This window comes from Paramisgurnus dabryanus, chromosome 6 (genome assembly GCF_030506205.2).
Source record: "Paramisgurnus dabryanus chromosome 6, PD_genome_1.1, whole genome shotgun sequence".
NCBI lineage: Eukaryota > Metazoa > Chordata > Actinopteri > Cypriniformes > Cobitidae > Paramisgurnus > Paramisgurnus dabryanus.
The window spans coordinates 16,552,940-16,573,528 of NC_133342.1; the positions used below are offsets into that span (position 1 = coordinate 16,552,940).

Genomic DNA, 20,589 nt, shown 5'->3' on the forward strand with positions numbered 1-20,589 from the left:
TTATTTGGCCTGGAAAAGTCCTTGAATTTGAAGTTAACTAAGGTGTGGGAATCCTGGCTGTTAAAAATTAGTTGTTTCTAAATACAAATTGACTGTTTTACACAAATCTATGTTTTCCCTAAATTTCTATGGTTCCCCACTTTGGCCTGATGGACTGATTGTTAGCTTAGCAACAAGCAAACGCCACACTCCGTTCATGGGACAGTGTTCTGCTGCCCATTTAGAGCATTTCAAATTAGAAACTTCCAATCGATTCTTGCAAATCCATTTCCAGTAAATTTCTCAATTATTTTCCAACTTTCCCTCATTTTTCCGGCTTCCTCTCCTGTTCTTCCCTCCCCCCACTTACCCTCTTCAAACATCTTTTCCACCACCTTTCCTTTCACTTTCCTGTGTCAGTCTTTTCTTTTAACCATCACATCCCCCTCCCTGAGGAGCGAGAGAGGCAGTCTGTACTCGGAGGCAGCCGAGGCTGTTCCAATGATAAACAAAATCACAATGTGGAGCCCTGAATTGATTTTCTTTCCCAGCTGTGCAGTCAATCTAACTCAAACCTCGGCCGGCCGAGGAGGAGCTTTCAAGAGGCTCGGCCGTCCACACTCCTTGAGCAGGATTGATGAGATTTTCGTCCGTCTCCACATGGCTCCGCTCTTCAGCTCTAATTGAAAGGATTTGACTCCAGCCACAGCATTTCTGCTCTGGAGTCTCTCCCCTCCATCCCCACCTCTTAAAGCGTGTGATTGAGGTTCGCAGCAGCCAGTGTACTCTAATGCCCTCTGAAAGCCTTTTAAAATCTCATCTTGTGCATTTTCTCTCATTTCCCGGGCCCTTTTGGCTGCTTCTGGCTGGTGGCCATGCTTGGTTTCCAAGAACCTCAGGTTCACAGTCAGCTTGATTATTACTTGTTTTAGTTGCGATTTTCTTTGGACTATTTTGACCTTGACTAAAAGGTCACAGTTTCTGCTAATTTCATGTTAATCTTCAGCACCTATAGAGTAGTATTGCATCCTTCATATCTCCAAAGAGTCTTTCGTTTTATCAGATTATAAAAGATAGATCAGCTGTACTTCTGAAAAAAGGCGTACCGCGGGCGGAGTGTGTCACGATCAGGCAGCACGCAAAACATTAGCCCTTATAACTAATAATTCACTTTATGTGAATTGTGTTGTTTACATTTTATGCACTTATGTGCCGATTGCCAAAAAAACAGAGACATTTGATGCTGTTTTACTTACCACCTGGGACTCATGATCGTTTTATTTTCCCTGGGACCACCCCATTTCACCGAAATCCAGCATTAAATAAACACACGCACAACTCGGCTGCTACTCCGGATAAACAAACTACATCTATTGTTCCCATAATGCTGGGTTCTGATCAAGCTTAAATTTCCTTCACAAACAACAACACACTTCTTTGGTGATGTTGATTTTGTGTCGGCTCTTGGTTGGTGTGTGGATGCGCTATTCAGGATGAAGTGCCCATATAAGGACTTCCACTATACTTCCTGCATTTGATACGCACAGATCAGTTTAGCATGATAAATCCAGAAGTAAGAACGCGTGAAATTCCATTAGACCCCCCCTTTAAATTTGTGCCATTTGATAAGGCAAATATTATCAGTCACATTTAGTGTTCTTCCCTCATTACTCTACTCTCAAATTGTATTTTGTATTTATTTGCCAATGAGCCCATTATATATTTGACTGTTTCTTGAAAGGTGATTTGGGTCTTGAGCAGTGGCGGCTGGTCAATAGGGGGGCGCTGGGGTGCAGCTCCCTAAAGTTGGCCAGAGAAGAAAGCTGCTTTAACATGTTACCAAAGAGTTAAATACACTGTCAGAAAAAAAGGTTTAAAATTGTACCTTTTCTGTCACTGGGGTGGTACCCTTAAAGGTTCAGTTTTGTACCTTTTATGGGTATACAACACATTGAAATATTGTACCTTTTGGGGTACAATATTATACCTTAAGGACCTATTGTGTACCTTTAAGGACCAATTTTACATTTAACTGTACCTTTAAAGGTACAAAATAGGTCCTTAAGGTATAATATTGTACCCCAAAAGGTACAATATTTCTATGTGTTGTATACCCATAAAAGGTACAAAACTAAACCTTTGAGGGTACTAGGGATAGGCATAATTAATCGACGATCGATAATTGATTGTTAAGAATTTCGTCGATAACGTTAATTTGTTATCAATTAATCGAATGCATTTTTTTTTATCTAACTCCTGTTTCACAAATACTCCGTATGCAGTGCGTTTGCGTACGTGTGCGGCGAATCCGTCAAGCACCCGTTGCAGTTTTGCAATGCTTTATTTATCTCCACATATATCATAAATAAAAATAAGCAGAGTAACTTTGCAAGTCTACCCTTCCACATTATATATGAAGAGCTCTTTTCCAAAACGCTATAAATCCATTTCAATAGTTTCCAGAAAAAGTACATTTTTTACCTAGACCCACACATTTTGTGATTATTCAATTTATTCTTTTAAAATGTTTTTTTTTGCTCAATCTGAACATGTTGAATAATGATTATTAAATCAAACAACAATATTGTTGATTATAAATTCAAAGTTAATTTAATTTGTTTTCAAAACGCTACAAATCCATATATTTTTTCCATAAATGTATGTTTTTTTCTTTAAAAAACAAAAAAAACAAATAAGAGAATATGCAACATATGATCAGGGACTCTTCATACTATAAATTAATAAGTAAATTATTCAGATTGTGATATACATTGGAGCCAGTATGAAATAAACAGAATTACACATAACTTACTTGCTATTACTCCCTCCACCATTTCAGTTTTCTCCTTAGCAGGGGCGTTAGGAACCCCTTTTGCTTAATATATTTCATCTCTCTCTCTCTCTCTCTCTCTCTCTCTCTCTCTCTCTCTCTCTCTCTCTCTCTCTCTCTCTCTCTCTCTCTCTCTCTCTCTCTCTCTCTCTCTCTCTCTCTCTCTCTCTCTCTCTCTCTCTCTCTCTCTCTCTCTCTCTCTCTCTCTCTCTCTCTCTCTCTCTCTAATGAGTAATGAATGAACATAAACAAACATCTGCTCAGAGCGCCGCCATTGGATTGCGTCGAACGCTCATCGAGTTCTGATTGGTCGAGAGGATAAATCGCGTTTAGGCTAAAAATAGGCTCGGTGCTTATCGCGTTTTGGAAAAGAACGGCATCTTGTACCTACATTTTAACAAGGAAATGTAATGATTTGACATAAAACATTCATGGATCAGTGAATAGGTTCAGTACACAGCCAAATGACATGACAAACTCATTTTTTGTAAAAATGGCGTTTATCGCGTTTTGGAAAAGAGCTCTTCATATTTCCTACTATGTATGTATATGATTTCCAAATAATAAACGAGAGTATTCAACGACAAAAAAGCGTATCATATGGAAATAAATCCTCACAATATTATTATTTCTCAAAACTTTATGACAAAAATAAGCAACTGTATTCCTACAGTTATTCAAAGATGCACACATTATTCCGCATATATTTAAATATTATACAAAAGTATTCATATAACGGCACGTCTCATATGGCAAATAAATATCCTCACATTAACATAACAGCATAATGAAATGAATAAACAGACAATGAAACAGGATTGAAATATAAATTGTATTATTATTACCGGAAAAAAGCAATATTGCTAAAATAACCTCTGAGGTAAATGCGTCAAAAACGATGTTACCCGCACAATAAGTGAGCAATAAAAGTGAAACAAACATTATTAGGCCATGTCTCAAAACTTTATATGACAAAATATATTTTAAAGAAATGTATACTTACAGTTATTCAAAGATGCACACATTATTCCATATTACTCCCGTTTATGAGCACGTTTGTCTCTGGCCTCGCTCTGTTAATAGATTGACAGGTGCGCATCTTCGTCTTTCAAACATATATAATTTTGTAATTACTACCTTAGGAAAATTAGCCATGATTTTATCATTGTGAAAATGTTTTTTTTTTTTTGCAGATTAAAAACGATTTGTATTTCCGCAATTTTACTACAAATAGTAAATAAATGGTATATTGTGGAGTTGGAGACCATAGTAAATTTGTGTCTACTGTTGTTTTACAACAAATAAAAACTAAAAGACTAGTATAATTAATTAAACAATTGTGAGCTCACAAAACGCACGCTGTTTCACACATACTCTGTATGCGGAATAAGCCAAGATAGCGCTGAGAAAACTTAATCGAATGCCCATCCCTAGAGGGTACCACCCCAGTGACAGAAAAGGTACAATTTTAAACTTTTTTTCTGACAGTGTATAGTGCAAATTATTAAAAAAATAAATTCATTTAGTTTTACTATTTCACTGTTAGTCGTGTTATCATTTAATAAAAAATTAAAACTGAGTTTGTTGTGTGTGTGTGTGTCGTGTGAGTGTGTCTGGGGCACCACCCAAACGGTGTGTATGTAGGTCAGTAAAAAAAGTTAAAAACATGTGACTTGAAGCTAAGCTCTAATTGGCTCATTTCAGATCCATCCAGCACTGTGCACCCCAAACCCTCCCACTGTTGTCGTTAGCAAATCAATATTGTTTTTTATGTATTTGACCGCATGTGATTGGATCGTTCTCCAATCTCGTAACCGCATTGCAGATTGCTAGATAAAGTACTAATCGGTGGAAGCAAGTGAAATATCTTTAATATCTTATTCCTTACAAAATCATGCTTTACAAGGTGTTCAGTGAAAGTATAAATAAAGGATTAAGGAGCTTGCACCAGATTGAGTAGCAGGAAGGGACTCCCGGTTGAATGTACATTTGTTTTTTCCACCTTTTATGGCAAACGGAGTTGGTTAATGTTAGCTGGATGCTATGTAAGTCATGTCTTTTCCCTGTTTGCAGTTTCAAAGTCTGCGTGATCGACTGCGTGAAGTTTTGTTCCGTATTTGAACTGCCTTTGTGTGGACATGATGCTCAGATAATCCGGTATTTTCTGTGGCCTGGTCGACTTTGTTGCAACGTATTGGTCTGTATTATTGTGTGTGTGATTGTGGGCGTGTGTCAGATCGCGTTAACCAAAGTGTAATGAAAGAACGCGAGATCAATCTCCAGAACAAAAGTAAAACTGTAACAAGACGTCATCTGTCTGAGGTAAAGAAGACACAAAATCTACTGACAAGTGTCTGGATTAATGTGCCAGCATCCGTTTATTACACAAGATGGTTTCAGACACGCAGTGTCATGAGTTTTATTTAATTCAGATTTTTACACGTTTGTTGATATTTTAATCACAATAGTATTTTGTGATTTGATTTGTTTATATTTGTCTGTTCAGCACAAAGGTTGCTTGTTTTATTGCCTCCGTTGTCAGTGCGAGAAAAAAGCATTCATTCATCTGCTTCATGTGATGTTAAATATGTAAAGTGATGCACGGTCTCTGTTTATCTGTTCTCTTCTACACAAATAAATATACAAATTTTAACTTGTATGCTTGTCTTGTAAGTTCATGAAAGTAACGTGAACGAAAAAAAGTATTATCATTAAAACATGAAATGACAGATAATAATTGACCATGACAAAATTTTTACAACGCTGTTCATCATAAAAATGACAGAGATTGAAAAAGTTCAACGCAACCTCTGGTGTGGGTGTGTGTGTGTATGAATGATTACCTTGATTAGTTCATTACTGATAATAATCCCACATTATACTCAAATTCACAGAGTAACATTTTCAGCATTTTAGCTAAGCAGTATTGATATTCATCACCTGATAAATGGTTATTTACAGTCCTGCATTACTACAGTAAAAGTTTGATTTTGAGTTTAATTACCACCCCCCCCCCCCACCCCCCTCAGTCAGATTGCATTACCAACTAGATTTGTATACTTTCAGAAGAAAACTTGTGTTTTGTTTGAGTGATTTTTGAATTCGTAGACACTAATTTGTAGTGTCTGTTGCAGCTCAGTACATTTTGTAAGATTTGACCGCAATGGATGAGATGAATACAGGAGGTGGTTGGGATCGGCTGTGGTTTCAATGTGGTCTATTTAAAACCACAACAAGGTCCCAGCTCGCTCTTCTCTCTTAGTTACAAGTGACTCACACTTCTAATTATGTACTTTTTCTGTTTTCTAAGGCAACAGTTTTCCTATTTTTTCTCTTATTAATGAACATTATATGTGCTGATCATATTTCCCCTTGATCAAAGCAAACTTTGGGCTCAAACTTACACCCAGCGCAATGTGCGACGCAAGTGTCTTTTGCTAGTTTCCACCCTGCGCAATTATCATTTTCACGTTTAGCGCCACGTTGTTTAAATTTCAAATGCATTTGCGCCCCCTTTTGCTAGAGGTGTAAATCTTCACTGGTTCCTCGATTCAATTCGATTCCGATTATTAAGTTAACGATTCGATTCAATTCGATGTTACGATGCATCATGATGCATCACGATGCATTGCATCCTTTTTTTTAATTACTGCACATTGCTACATTTATTTTGATGAATGTAAGAAGTCAGATACAGTATTTGAACTCCTTTGTATTTTGTTTTCTTCAAGAAGTATACTAAAGTATACTACTTAATAGGAAACAAGACAAACTTGTTCTGTAAACAGCAAACAACAGCAGCATTTAAAACTAAAACATTAGGAAAAACTAAAAGTGCATAAAAGTGCATAATACTACTGTCAATTAAAGCATTATCAACACTTGCATTCTTTAGCAGCTCGGGGTGAAAACGGTTAACGTGGTTTCTTAGATTAGTGGTATTGCCTACATATTTTATTTGTGCATGGCAGGCTTTACACTAGAGCTGAAGATCTTTGCCCGAACCCGACGGGACCCGGTTTAATTTCTAACATTTTACACGGGCTCGGGGCGGGCTCGGGCTTCCGCTCCGGCTTTGTGAGGTAAATGAGCAGTCAAGTTCAGTAGCGCAGGACCGCGCTGAAGCCATTTATTTAATAATTTTCCTAATCAAAAACATGTAGTCTAATCTTGGTGAGTAAAGCTTTTTCAATGTATAACTAAATATTAATTGAGTCTTAAATACATAATTTAGACAAAGGATATAGACTAATGTTGGCAGTAATGGAGAGAAGTGCCGACGCAAATCCCACGGAGCCTTTCTCTTAATTTCGTTATTGCCAAATACCCATCTTAATTCAGAATGTATTATCTTAATTTAATTCGTTAAGAAATAATCTTTTTATTGGCCTATTTATAGTGTATTGCATAGGCATATTTAGAATGAGATGTTACAATGTTACAGATGACTTATTTTATTTCTTTGTTTCAACTTCAACTTTGCGTGTAGATAATTAGTAATGAATAAATAATGTTAAAACCTGTGTAAATTTCTCATTCTTTACAAAAGCTGTGTGTCCGCGCACATTTAAATAATGTCGTGCTGTAAACGGGTTCGGGCTTTTAAAAAGCTGTCAATCTAAATGTACGTTCGGATTCGGGCTGCATTATGTCGGGCTCCGGTCATTTCGGGCGTGTGTCTTGTCCAGTTCGTGCTTACCAGCATGTTCATAGAAGCCGAAATGAGCCCAGACATCGGCTTTTAAAATACCCGGTGCATTTTTTATCACTCGTTTCTCACAACCCTCTGCCATTTTTTCTACCGCCACATACCTGTACGCGACGAATGATGTAAGCAGGCTATAATCGATTATGGGTTATTACTGCATCGATGCAGAATCGTCCACCCCCGCATCGCGATGCATCGCACAATCGATTAATTGTGACACCCCTACCTTTTGCACCCATGGGCGTTCTGGTCTGAAAACGAGGTGTGTTCAGGTACATTGTTGGCGCATTGCTATTTTGAGGCAAATAAAATAGACTACGCCATTGACCAACAAAAACCTGGTCTAAAGTCAATGGCGCAATAGTTGGCAGTTTTTTGTTATTTAAAGAGCGCATTGGTAATATGCGCCTACAAACGGACGACAACGCGGGTTTGCTTATCACATACATGAATGTGCAGCAGCACAAAAACGCTGTTAAATATGAAAGATTAAAGGATTGAATGTAAAAGATTATTATTGAGTCTCTTGGACATAAATGAGGACTAATTATGAGACGTTAGAAGGCACAAAGAGCTGCTTCACCTGCAGTCTGGTAAGTAAAAAAATGCTTTGCTTAAACAAATGCATCTATTTTTAAATGTTTTTAAATGATATCTTACGGATTTATTGTACATGATGACTCTGTACCTGTGGATATGGTGAGATGAGAAACATTTTAAGTAATGCTTTGTAAAAAATCCCATATGGCGCTGTTCTAGTGCTGAAACGCTTCGGCTCTCTGCACGTTTGTAAATCCTTTATCTCTTGTATGTATTTTTAGAGTACATCCTTTTCTTGCATATTTGCAAATTATTTTATGAGATTACATTGATTATGTAGGATATCAATACATTTAGGACAGCAATTCAAAGCCTGCTATTTGTACTTCTACGACTAAGAAAAAGAAAAAGGCTTTTAAAGGTTTTAATAAATAAAAAAATTCAATAAAAATGAAAACAACACATTTTTAACATTATTCTTAAACTGGGGATCTTCTTCCTCCGCTTAGTTTTTCAGTTTACAAGGTCCGTTATCTACATATGGGATAATGCACAGCGCCATTAAAGGGGATGAGAGCAGAGACTCTCATTGGTTTATTGCACTTTACGCCCAAAACACTCCCATTACTCATTAGGAAAATATGTACAACCCTTTTCGACCCTGCGCTCGGCGCACAAACCATTTTTCCCGTTGTTAAATTAGCAAAAGTGGCATCGGACACGCCCATTTAGACCGTGCGCCGTGCGCTTTAGACGATGCGCTTAGATCGTTCTAAATAGGGCCCTTTGTTTGCATTCAAACAAAGAAACCACAAATCTTAGTGAATTTGGCTGCTTTTGAATGAGTAAATATGCAGTCAGTGTTCATATGTCATTTGGGTTTTTCACACTAAATGATTTTGGCTTGGAACTGAACTGCAGGTACACTGGAACCAATTAGAGGTGTTTAGAATAGATGAACATTTCGTGGATGAAAATTAATTTGAGGCAAAGGTACATAGTCAAAAATCATTCAGGCTTGTAATTGTGGTCTCGTTAGTCAGGGCTGTGACATAACAAAATGCAAAAACAAACAATTGATCATACGTAACCTTTTGGCAGTTTGCATCAACATTGTACGTGGTAACTTTATTTAAAGGCATCATTAACACTTAACACACTCTGGTGAGAAATAGCAGGCACACACAAAGGATATATTCTTGCGTTCACATCTTAAAGGGGACATTTTACAAGACTTTTTTAAGATGTCAAATAAACCTTTGGCATTCCCAGTGTATATGCGAAGTTCTTGCTTTTAAAAAATACCATATAGATAATTTATTATAGCATGTTAAAATTGCCACTTTTTAGTTGTGAGCAAAAATGTGCCGTTTTGGGTGTGTCCTTTTAAATGCAAATGAGTTGATCTCTGCACGAAATGGAAGTTTCGTGGTTGGATAGTACAAATTAAGGGGTAGTGTTATCCCCTTTTGACATCACAAGTTTTTAATTTGACAGCCAAATTTTGTCACTGTACAACATCCATATTTATGAATTCCTAAATGTTGTTACCTAAATGAGTGCGTTTAGATTCAGTCAAGTCTTACTCCGAATATGCTTAATAAACTTATTGCGTGTAAACATATAACACATGAAAAAAAATTATCTGGAAAAGGTCATACATGGCTAAAGCAAAATCCGATCGGCACAGGTAGATTTTACATTACATGTAAACCTTTTAACCGTCTTTCTCACAGTTTGTGTGCACATGTTTTCATGTGTGAAAGATAAGCGTGAAGTAGCGCATAATGGTCTGCTCTTGATTTGTGCACTTGACAGAAAAACTGCGAAATAAAAAACATGTTACATTTACAAGTTTTGCAGACATTAGAAGAGATACAACGATTTAACTTTTGACCTTTTTTCTGACTTTTTGGATGACTAGGTGGACTATAAGCGTTTAGGTTTTCTGCTTAGCTAGGTTATTGATTTGATTCAATGCATGACTTTTTGACAGATTGTTTTCTTATTTTGTCATGTAAATGCACTAGTAATTTAAGTACTGTATTGAGGCTGTATTGTGAAGATATTCACAGTAGAAAAGGGTTTGCATGTCATGTATAATATAGCATGGCCTCTTGTTAGGGATGCACCGATAGGATTTTAGGGCCGATACCGATTTAAACAGACAACTTCTGGCCGATACCGATGCCAATACCGATATTTAACACTTGTATACAATACTATACAGTTGGTCTATTAGCTAGTTTATTTCTGCATCAAATTATTTTTACTGAACATGGATTGGATCTAATTAACATTCAACTAACCAACATGATAAGAGAGGCACAAATTAAGCTAACACAAATATAATAAGACAGTATGACAACCTTCAATGGTGGTTTTTGCAATTCAGCATTTATTTTATTAACAACATTAACTCGTTTTTTTTTCATATAATGGATTTCTTTATGCAGTTAATTAATAAACAATCGGTATCGGCCTTTCTCGCGCTATTGCCGATATGCCAATGGTTTCAAATTCATAAAAAATCGGCCGATAAATATCGGCGGCCGATACATCGGTGCATCACTACCTCTTGTACGTTATTGGCTAAACACTGTTGTAATAAATAATTATCTTAAAGGGCACCTGTTAGTTACAGCCTTTTTACGTATTATAATATAAGTCTCAGGTGTACCCAGAATATGTCTGTGAAGTTTCATCTCAAAATCCCCCACAGATCATTTATCATAGCAATGCCCCTATTTGGGTGGGAGCAAAAACGCGCTGTTTTAATGTCTGTACCTTTAAATGCAAATAAGCTACAGCTCCTCACTTCCTTACAAACAGACAGTGAGCGGTTTCAGTTAAAATAGATCTCATTAATACATTCTGAGACAATAGTATCTAGTGGACAACTCACTGAGTGTGGAAACTATGCAGGACTGTAATTGGGCGGGGCTTTATCAATGTGACCTCACATTAATAAGAGAATCAAAACGTCATCTCCAATGAGACTGCTTTGTTTTAATGGGGATTAAAAACAAGGAGCAGGTGAATTTGTTCATTGTATGGTAATTGTGTTCACACACTGCCAACACACATTATGTCCAAACACCTTGAAAAAGTGGATTTTGCATAATTTGGTCCACATTTTTCCCTAATTAAAGTTTATTTAAGCATTCTTTAAGTTGACTCTTTTATCTCACTGGCAAAATGTTGCTAAAAATACAGTTGTCAAAAATACAGGTTATGATATTATGGCTGTATTAGTTATATTAGTTATCGCCCACAATTTTAAATTCGTATCTATATTGCTGCATCTCTCATGTCCATAAATCTCTCTGTGTTTCCCATCAGTCAATAAAGAGCAGCCGGAGGAGATGGAGGACACCGCTGCTGTGGCAATTACAGCAGGAGGGGAGGAAGAGGAGCTGTCGTCATCGCCTCTTCCTGCGAGCTGTGAGACCAGGGCGGCACAAACATCATCAGCCTTTGGAGAAGCTAAAAGCAGGTCAGAGCAGCATCCTCTCGCTGGGCTGAGTCATCGCCAGCGTGGGAAGCATGAGCTTTGCGTCTCGGCGTAAACATTCATGAATGGCTTTCTCTTTTAAACCTTTCCAACTGTGATGCGTTTTTTTTTTAAATGTCCAAAGGCAAAGACGGTGGATAACTATGAACGATAACGTATCTGTCGACATGTGTTTGTGTGTGTTGCGGCTGGCTACTGTTTTCTTTTAATATGGGGGATGGGCTCTAGATCAGGCTTAATATAGGAGCATTCTGGGTAAAGAAGACTGCTGTACAGGAGTGCCCTTGAGCTTTCACAGTTCACAGAGTTTCCCGTTATAAGAGCAGCACTTTAAAAGTAAATGTACAGCATTACGATGGATCCTAATTATGTTAGCTGTGATCGGAATTGCTATTATACTCTAGTTAGCAGTACAGAGGTTGTGAGTTCGATTCCAAGGGAGCACACAAACTAATTAAAACAGGAAACCTTAAAAATGCACGGATAAAAATGCTTCGGATAAAAGCATCTGCCAAATGCATAAGTGTAATCATTTTAGTTCTGCGGTATAGTGTATGTGCACAGTAAAGTTTTAGTGCCTGTGGGATTCCTGGATAAACGTACTATACATGCAAGCCATATACAACAGAGCATACTGCATGGAATGTCCCACAATGCATTTAATGGTCCAGAATGGAATAATTGCTGTTATGCAAATAAGTGCAACAATATGCATTATGCAGTGATAAACATTTCAAACAGTAGTATGCTACATTGTTATTACCAGTGTTATTTTGCAAATCTTGTCAAAATAAAGATGCATAGCAAATCATGGTGGGATACGCTAAGTTGTCCAAACTTTAAGTCCTTAGCAGCACATATTACTTATGATAAACACATTTTTTATATATTTACAAAATATTTTCATGGAACATTATCTTTACTTAATGATTTTTGGCATACATTTTTTATTTATTTTGCCCCATACAAATATACCTGACTGGTTTTGTGGTCCACGGTCCCATATGACAACAGCGTTGCATACCAGAGTTACATAATACATACTGTTTGATCCTGTTTTTGAAGGCAGTATGTACTTAGCCACATCCAAAATCTTTTACTTGGAGACCAGTTTTTGGGTTTGTAAGTGTGTGTATGTGTACCTCTGTCTGTTTGCTTACGCCCCCAGCTGAATGTTCCTCGATGTTGATGTAACATTATGAATTTAAGGTTCCCTGCCACACGCACAAACACACAAACCACTGTCCAAACAGTTAACTCACCATGGCCGCAGGTCTCTCAAACATCTGTGCATGAGAGTTTGTTAACGGACTGAATGGTCGCTCTCTATGACGGGCTGTTCGGCCAGTTCAGGCCAGTGCTGTGGGCAACAACTTTATATTTGAGGTCTGACAAATATTTACCTCTTTACTTGGGTACTTCTCAAACATCATCTGCTAGGTTAACACGAACATCTTTGCTGACAATATTCCAGACCAGAGGAACGTAATTGGGCCAATGCTAAGGGTTGAGGGAACAGATCGTATCATGCCTAATTCGATGCATAATTTGTTTAACTCTGCCCTACAGATGCACGTCCTAGCTTAATATGCATAGAATAAAAGTAGGATGCAGCAAAAAAACGGCCTATGATGAGTATCAGCAGATTAAAGCAATCTTTTCCACTATCGGACATCGAACGATTGTTTAAAACTAGCTGATGATCAGGGAGGATTATATCCTGGCAAACAAAAGAGAGGGAAACCCAATTAGAACTCATGCTGTGTGATTATTTTGCAGTTTGTATGCTCTGCACTTCTTGGATCTCAGAACATAATAAAACAAGGGGTAAAAAGCAAAAATATCGGTGTATCTATTGGTATTAGTAGGTGTCATTCTAAGTAATGGAATATAACTATTGGCACAGAAAGTTTGTGTCGGTGCATCCCTAGTTGAAGGGATAGTTCTTCTAGTAATACTCATTCTTCATTTACTTACAAACCTGTATTAATTTCTTTGTTCTGATGAACACAAAGAAAGGTATTTTGAGGAATGTTTGTTACCAAACCCATCATAGACCCTATATATTTCCATAGTATTCTTTGTTCCTACTATGAAAGTCAATGGGGGCCTCTGATTGGTTTGGTTAACAACATTTCTGGAACAGTTTGAATTTTCATTTTCTTTGAACTATCCATTTAAAAATAAACTATTTGGACACTGATATCCATGAATACAGTTGTATGCAAAAGTTTGGGCACCCCTGGCAATTTCCATGATTTTCATTTCATATAAATATTTGGGTGTTTGGATCAACAATTTCATTTTGATTGAAGAACACGGTAATATTTCAGTAGTGAAATGAGGTTTATTGAATTGACAGAAAATGTGCAATATGCATCAAAACGAAATTAAACGGGTGCATAAATTTGGACACCCCAAAAGAAAAATCACATCAATATTTAGAAGAGCCTCCTTTAGCAGAAATAACAGCCTCTAGACATTTCCTATAGCCTGTAATGAGTGTCTTGATTTTGGATGAATGTATTTTGAACCATTCCTCTTTATAAAACATCTCCGGTTCAGTTAGGTTTGATGGTTGCCAAGCATGGACAGCCTGCTTCAAATCACTCTACAGATGTTCAATGATATTCAGGTCTGGGGATGGCCATTCCAGAATATATCAGAATGTACTTGTTCCTTTGCATAAATGCAAGAGTAGATTTTGAGCAGTGTGTCGGGTCTTTGTCTTGTTGAAATATCCACCCCCGGCGTAACTTCAACTCTGTGACTGATTCCTCAACATTATTCTCAAGAATCTGCTGATATTGAGTGAAATCCATGCAACCATCAACTTTAACCAGATTCCCAGCACTGGCCACACAGCCCCACAGGATGATGGAACCTCCACCAAATTTTACTGTGCGTAGCAAGTGATCTTCTTGGAATGTTGTGTTCTTTTGCCGCCATGCATAACACCCCTTGTTATGACCAAAAACTCCATCTTTGTTTCATCAGTCCACAGCACCTTATTCCAAAATGAAGCTGGCTTGTCCAAATGTGCGTTTGCATACCTCAAGCGCAAAGTTCGCAAGTTGATATTTTAGCTCTTTGGAGGTGGTCTGTGGGCTGTTTTTGACCGTATGCACCATCCTTCGCCTTTGCCTCTCCAATATTGTACGTGGCCTGCCACTTCTGATCTTAACAAGAACTGTGCCTGTGGACTTCCATTTCTTTACTATGTTCCTTACAGTGGACACTGACAGCTTATATTTCTGCGATAACTTTTTGTAGCCTTCCCATAAACCATAATGTTTTTTTTAAGGTCATTTGAGAGTTGTTTTGCTACTCTTCAGGGGAGAGTCAAACTTGCAATTGGCCAGCTTAAATACCTTTTCTTATGATAGGATGCACCTGTCTATGAAGTTCAAGGCTTAATGTGCTCATCAAACCAATTGTGTGTTCCAATTAATCAGTATTAAGTAGTTACAGGTATTCATACAAACCAAATGACAAGGATGCACAAATTTATGCACCTTTCTAATTTCGTTTTGATGCATATTGCACATTTTTTTGTTAATCAAATAAACCTCATTTCACTACTGAAATATTACTGTGTCCTTTAGTTATTGATCGATCAAAATGAAATTGCTGATCCAAACACTCAAATATTTATAAATAAAAATCATGGATTTTGTCAGGGGTGCTCAAACTTTTGCATACAACAGTAGTTTTAATTCTGTGGCGCTATTTCAAACCACCCAGGAAAAAACACTGCCTTAGCCAATGGCATGAATTGCGGTGGGTTGTTATGTGTTTTTCTGACCAATGGCAAAAGTTTTTGAGAGACCTGCATCATTTTACATAATTTTGCAGTCCTGTTAAGATGACACAAAAATCACACCTTTAACTAATGCCTCGAGAGATTTTGACGTTGTCACAATTTTAGGTCACTGATGGCAACTAAGTCTCTTGTTTTTTGTAACATTTAGACAGTTGTTGTCTGAAGTGATGATTTAATCATTTTCTTTTCAAAGTTAACATTGCTGGGAGCAGTTTCACAGTTGAATCTATTATGTCTAAATGTTATGTGTAGCTATATTTAAACATGTTAGCGTGAAGCCGCTTTTCCCAGTGAGGCTATAGTGGAGTCTAGCTTAATTGTTGAACATTTTCCCACGTTCAGTGAGTGTGAAACTGGGAAATACGCCATGTGTGAATTCTAACACTCCCACATACTTATCTGTAGTATAAACTTTGGTGTTTAGACTAATTTTAATAAAAAAAACTTCTGTTTTTTGTCTCCTTGGCGGGTACACTTAGAGAAACAAGACTACAGTAGTTTTTAAAAGTCACATAGGCCCTGTTTACACCTGGTATTGAGATGCGTCTTGGTCGACTGGATCACAAGTGGATGACGCTAAATACAGGTGTAAACAGGGTCTAATCGTTGTGCGCTTGTTCGCGTTTAACATCATTCAGAGGTAGTTGAAAATTGGTTTGACTGGATTGCTATTGTGGTGTAGACACTCATTCGACCAGCCAGAAAAGTCCGCCTACTGACCTAATGTGTGATGTAGGGAGTAGAGGTCTACACGGGTTCAAAAATTCGGACCCGAATCCGAAGAGACCCGTAAATGTGCTACACTGAACCAACCCAGACTGTCGATTATTTTGAACGTTGGACCCGGAACCAACGCGGACCCGTCAATTATTTAAAAGCTGGACTCAAACCCGTTCAGGCAGACACAGACCCTAACTTAACAATAACTTTTGATACCGCTTTTAGATACTAGCCAAGGAACGCCCATCAAGCGGGTGCGTGTCGCTCGGTGTCGCTCACTTTTGTAGCTAATGTGACTGTAGGGTAAATCTAAATGTAAACTGCTTTGATAGCCTTAACTGGTCTCCTAGTCTGGTCTGATTGTAGAAGGGTTTTGGGTACTTTTCATCTAGTCAGCCTGCGAGCGTATACATCCTGATTCATTTGTTAACCATTATCTTCTCTTCCATTCACAGCGAGCAGCTCTGTGCCTTCTGTTACTGTGGTGGTCGAAGCTTACTGGGGCAGGGGGATCTGAAGCCATTCAGGGTCACACCCGAATGCGACCCTCCACTCCACCGACAATCCTCACCAGAGGAGGGCCATGACCATGATGAAAAGAGCGGGGCTGCCAGCCAATCAGGGAGGCGCAGGGGCCCGGAGAGGTAAGCCTATTGGACGGTTCTGTCTTAAGGCGTTTGAGGATGCAAAATCAGACAGGATGTTTAGTGTACTGTTTATATGAGCTCAGAAATATTTGACTTTTCTCACGGCAATGCGTGTGTTTCTTTATTGGCTGACCTTCGTGAAATAGATCACACATTATCGGTGATTATTAGAGAGCCGAAAGCGTTTTACAGGCCGGAGAGTGTACGTGTGTGTTTACTTATGGTTCTGAACAGTAGGCTTGCTTTAGGCAGTGAAGCGCTGATATCCGACATCACTAGTTGAAACAACCTCATCTGGATGAAATTCAGGCCAGAAACCGTTTGAATATGGCTCATTCCAGTCGAACTCAACGCTCATTGCCCTAGCGTGTGTGTTTTTGCTTAATATCCTAGAGACAGAGTCATGCGAAGGAAAACAGAGTGTTTGTCCTAAAGCGACCCTGTGGTTTCTCGAATGGTAATTTGTCCCGCATGGCTGTTTGTCTTAATGAAGAGATGTAAAAGCATATTTTGACTTTACTAAGTACTTTTCATTTCCTCCTAGTCACTGTATATAGACTTTAATACATGTGCTGTATGAAAGGTGGATCTTGATATTTAGAATTTTTGATAATGGTGTAGGGTTGTGCCGATGGACGATAGTATCATGTATCGGCGATCATCAGACATATCGCTAATAGTCAGCGATAGTGCGCCGATTCCTTCTTGCATGCACGTGGACTCAATGTGCACGTTTTGTACTCTTGCTCGGACCTGAATGTGTGCGGCATGGACTCCTTCTAGCACCTTCTAACTTGTAATACGTGTGGCTGTGACATTTCCTTGTACTAGAGAGGATGTAAGGCACGCAGAGGTTTAAAACCAGCGAGTTTGATGTTCACACTCCCTGGCACGCAGGAAATTTTAGAGCGCCTGGATTTAATGACGCGGATGGATTAATGGCATCAGTTTTAAGAAGGTTGCGGCCATGACAGTGTTGCCCTTGATTCTTTTTTTGTCCACCTATCAAGTGACTTGTCATAAATGAACAAATAAATAAATGAGTTTCTATTCAATTCAATTTTATGTATATAGCATTTCACAATTGGTAATTGTTTCAAAGCAGCTTTACATTAAAACAAGCAGGGAAAACACAGAAAAATCGACAGACAATATAAGTAGCAAAATACAGCGGCTATTAATAAGCTTTACAAGCGAGCGTATTAGTAATGTTTTGTATACAAGAGGGTGCTAAGTTAAAGGAATAGTCTACCCTTTTGCCATATTTAACTATGTTATTTCCTCAACTTAGACGAATTAATACATATCTATCTTTTTTCAATGCGTGCACTGTACAGCGCGTCGTGAATGTGTTAGGATTTAGCCTAGACCCATTCATTCCAATGGTACCAAACAGGGAACCCACCAAACACTTCCGTGTTTTCCCTATTTAAAGACTGTTACATGAGGAGTTATACCAGTAAGTATGGTGCCACAAAATAAAACTTTTTCACACATTCACAACGCGCTGTACAGTGCACGCATTGAAAAAAGATAGGTTTGTATTAATTCTTCTAGTCCTTTGTTGTGTTTTAATATATGCTCGATTCCAGACAGGCTAGCTTTTGCGGCGTTAGTATAGTACCCAGACGAGATATTTGAGTGCTTTGTTCCGAACAGGCTTATTATTGCGAGATAAGTACATTTACTTGACAAATTATGTGAATACTTTGTTGAAGAAAAAAGTTTAGATTTAAAGTGATCGACTGTGTCTGATTCTCGGACATCAGTTGGCAAATCATTACAGAGTTTAGGGGCTAAGTAGTAAACTACTACCCCGCCCCCCCCCGATACTATCGTGTATCGGCGATCTCACAGGCTGACGATAGGACAATCTCAAAATAGGGCCCAACACTGCAATGGCGTAAAAAAATATTTTTTTCATTTTAACCAAACAAGCTATGTTTTTAAAGAATAACTATAAATCTGGTTAAATTCAAACATTTCGATTTCTTTTACAGTTGTAGTGAATCGTTTTCACTAAATTCACTCAAGTAAAAAATATATCTTTTTAGGTTTATGCATTAATTTATTAAAAATAGCAGTTAAACAGAGACAATATACACACTTTTTACACTCTCAAAAAAATTGCGAGACAATGTTTATGAAACTAATTTTAATGAGTTTAATTTAGCCAACAATCATTGTGATATTCACAATCGCTCTGTCCAAAATGATGTACTGTGACAGTACGTACTGAATTAGATTTAGTACCCACTGCTTTATCATTAAAACTGTACATTATATAATGTTTATGTGTACATTTCAGACATGATTCCGCCATGCTTTTATTGTCATGTGACCCGTATGTCATATGCTGTAATCCGAACAACCACAACCATAATTTATTTACGTATGTGTTATTTAACAAGTACACGGTTTATAGATTTCTGGCATTTATATTATAGTCATTTTTTTTATTTGGTGGCTCCTTAGCTCACATGGCCTCATGGGATAGTAAAGTATCCATCAAATAAATCGTAAAAATCTAGCCAGAAGCAGTAGGTCATCCAAGTACTTTTTGCCTTCTGTTTTTGAATACTAAGAATTCGGACATGGCCTACTACTTGCCTCGTATACTGATTTTCACCTACTATATAGTATTGAAGTATGTGATTTCGGACACAGCAAATTTCTCAATGCTTTGCTTTTAGCAAACACATGAAAAGTGAAAGAGATTGAGTTAACTTTGTGATACTTGTGATGATAATTGCACATTTAGTAAGATCGTTTGATGCCACTTTTGGAGTAAAAAAACATTTATCGAGTTTTACATTCAGCGCTAAACTATATTGTCATTATTCTTAATCACTTCTTTCCACATAAGACGTAATGGTAAAGCAATATCATTTTGTTATGAATAACATTTATCAGACTTTAAAAATAAACAAATAATTTGGAAAAAATTTGAAACCCATGGCTTGTGCCTTATTCACAAAGGTATAAGCATGCACAGGGCTGTTGGCTATTTGCTTTTACTTTATACTTGCTATGCCCTGGCTGATCATTACCCTGCAGCCCTTGGCAGTCACATAGAGCGAGATGTGAGACCCCGGCCACAGCTTGTGCTCAGCCCAACAAAGGGCTCTCTCCCTGCTCTCTTGCACAGCTGCCTAATTTGTCTTGGCTGTTTGGAGCCAATCAGCCGTCTCCCAGGGGCCCGTGTGACGTAATCTGCTGCCAGTCTGATGTTGGCTGTTAGCCAGGCCTGCTGAGCTTTGTCATCTGTGGGCCACACTACTAAGCAGAAGAGCAGACCGATGAAGAGGATGGTTTTAAAAGAATATCATATTTCTTGAATTTAGATCAGCATGAGGAGGACTATCCAGAGGATTCAGAGTGGGTTTGTGATTGTTTGGTAAGAGTAGAAAGAATCTTGCGAAACCTGTAGAATATGTGAGCCAGTGTGTAAAAACCCAGCTACTTAAAATACATAAAATCATTCCCACAAAGATGATTATTGTGAAAATATAAACTTAATATCTTTATTGTTGACTGCGTGTAAGGTCATGTAAAGATTGTAGTTAAAGAAAAATACTAATAGGTTAAAGGTGACATAGAATGATTGAACGGAGTATTTATCCTTGTTCTGTGATGTGACATGTAGACAATTTTTTTTTGTTTGGGTCTGTAATGCCTTAGAAGCTTCCTAAAAACCTCTCTCAGATAGCTCTATTAGGGTGGGGGATTTTAAACAAGTGGTTTTGCACCTATTTGGCTCCCCCTACTGGCTTAACTTGCAATCTCATTACTGATTGGCTGACTTTGCTGCCACTCAAAAAATGTAGC

The 20,589-nt window shown here is 37.9% G+C and overlaps 1 protein-coding gene across 10 annotated transcripts in view; it reads left to right on the plus strand.

The window, feature by feature from the left end:
- The window catches only part of kmt2cb (lysine (K)-specific methyltransferase 2Cb), a 117,367-nt gene that overhangs the window by 19,312 nt on the left and 77,466 nt on the right, over positions 1-20,589 (plus strand). For all 10 annotated transcript variants that reach the window (XM_065268172.2, XM_065268192.2, XM_065268181.2 and 7 more), the window contains exons 4-5: positions 11,400-11,553; positions 16,570-16,758. In XM_065268172.2, the coding sequence (XP_065124244.1) occupies positions 11,400-11,553; positions 16,570-16,758 (343 nt within the window). The remainder of the gene's footprint in view (positions 1-11,399; positions 11,554-16,569; positions 16,759-20,589) is intronic.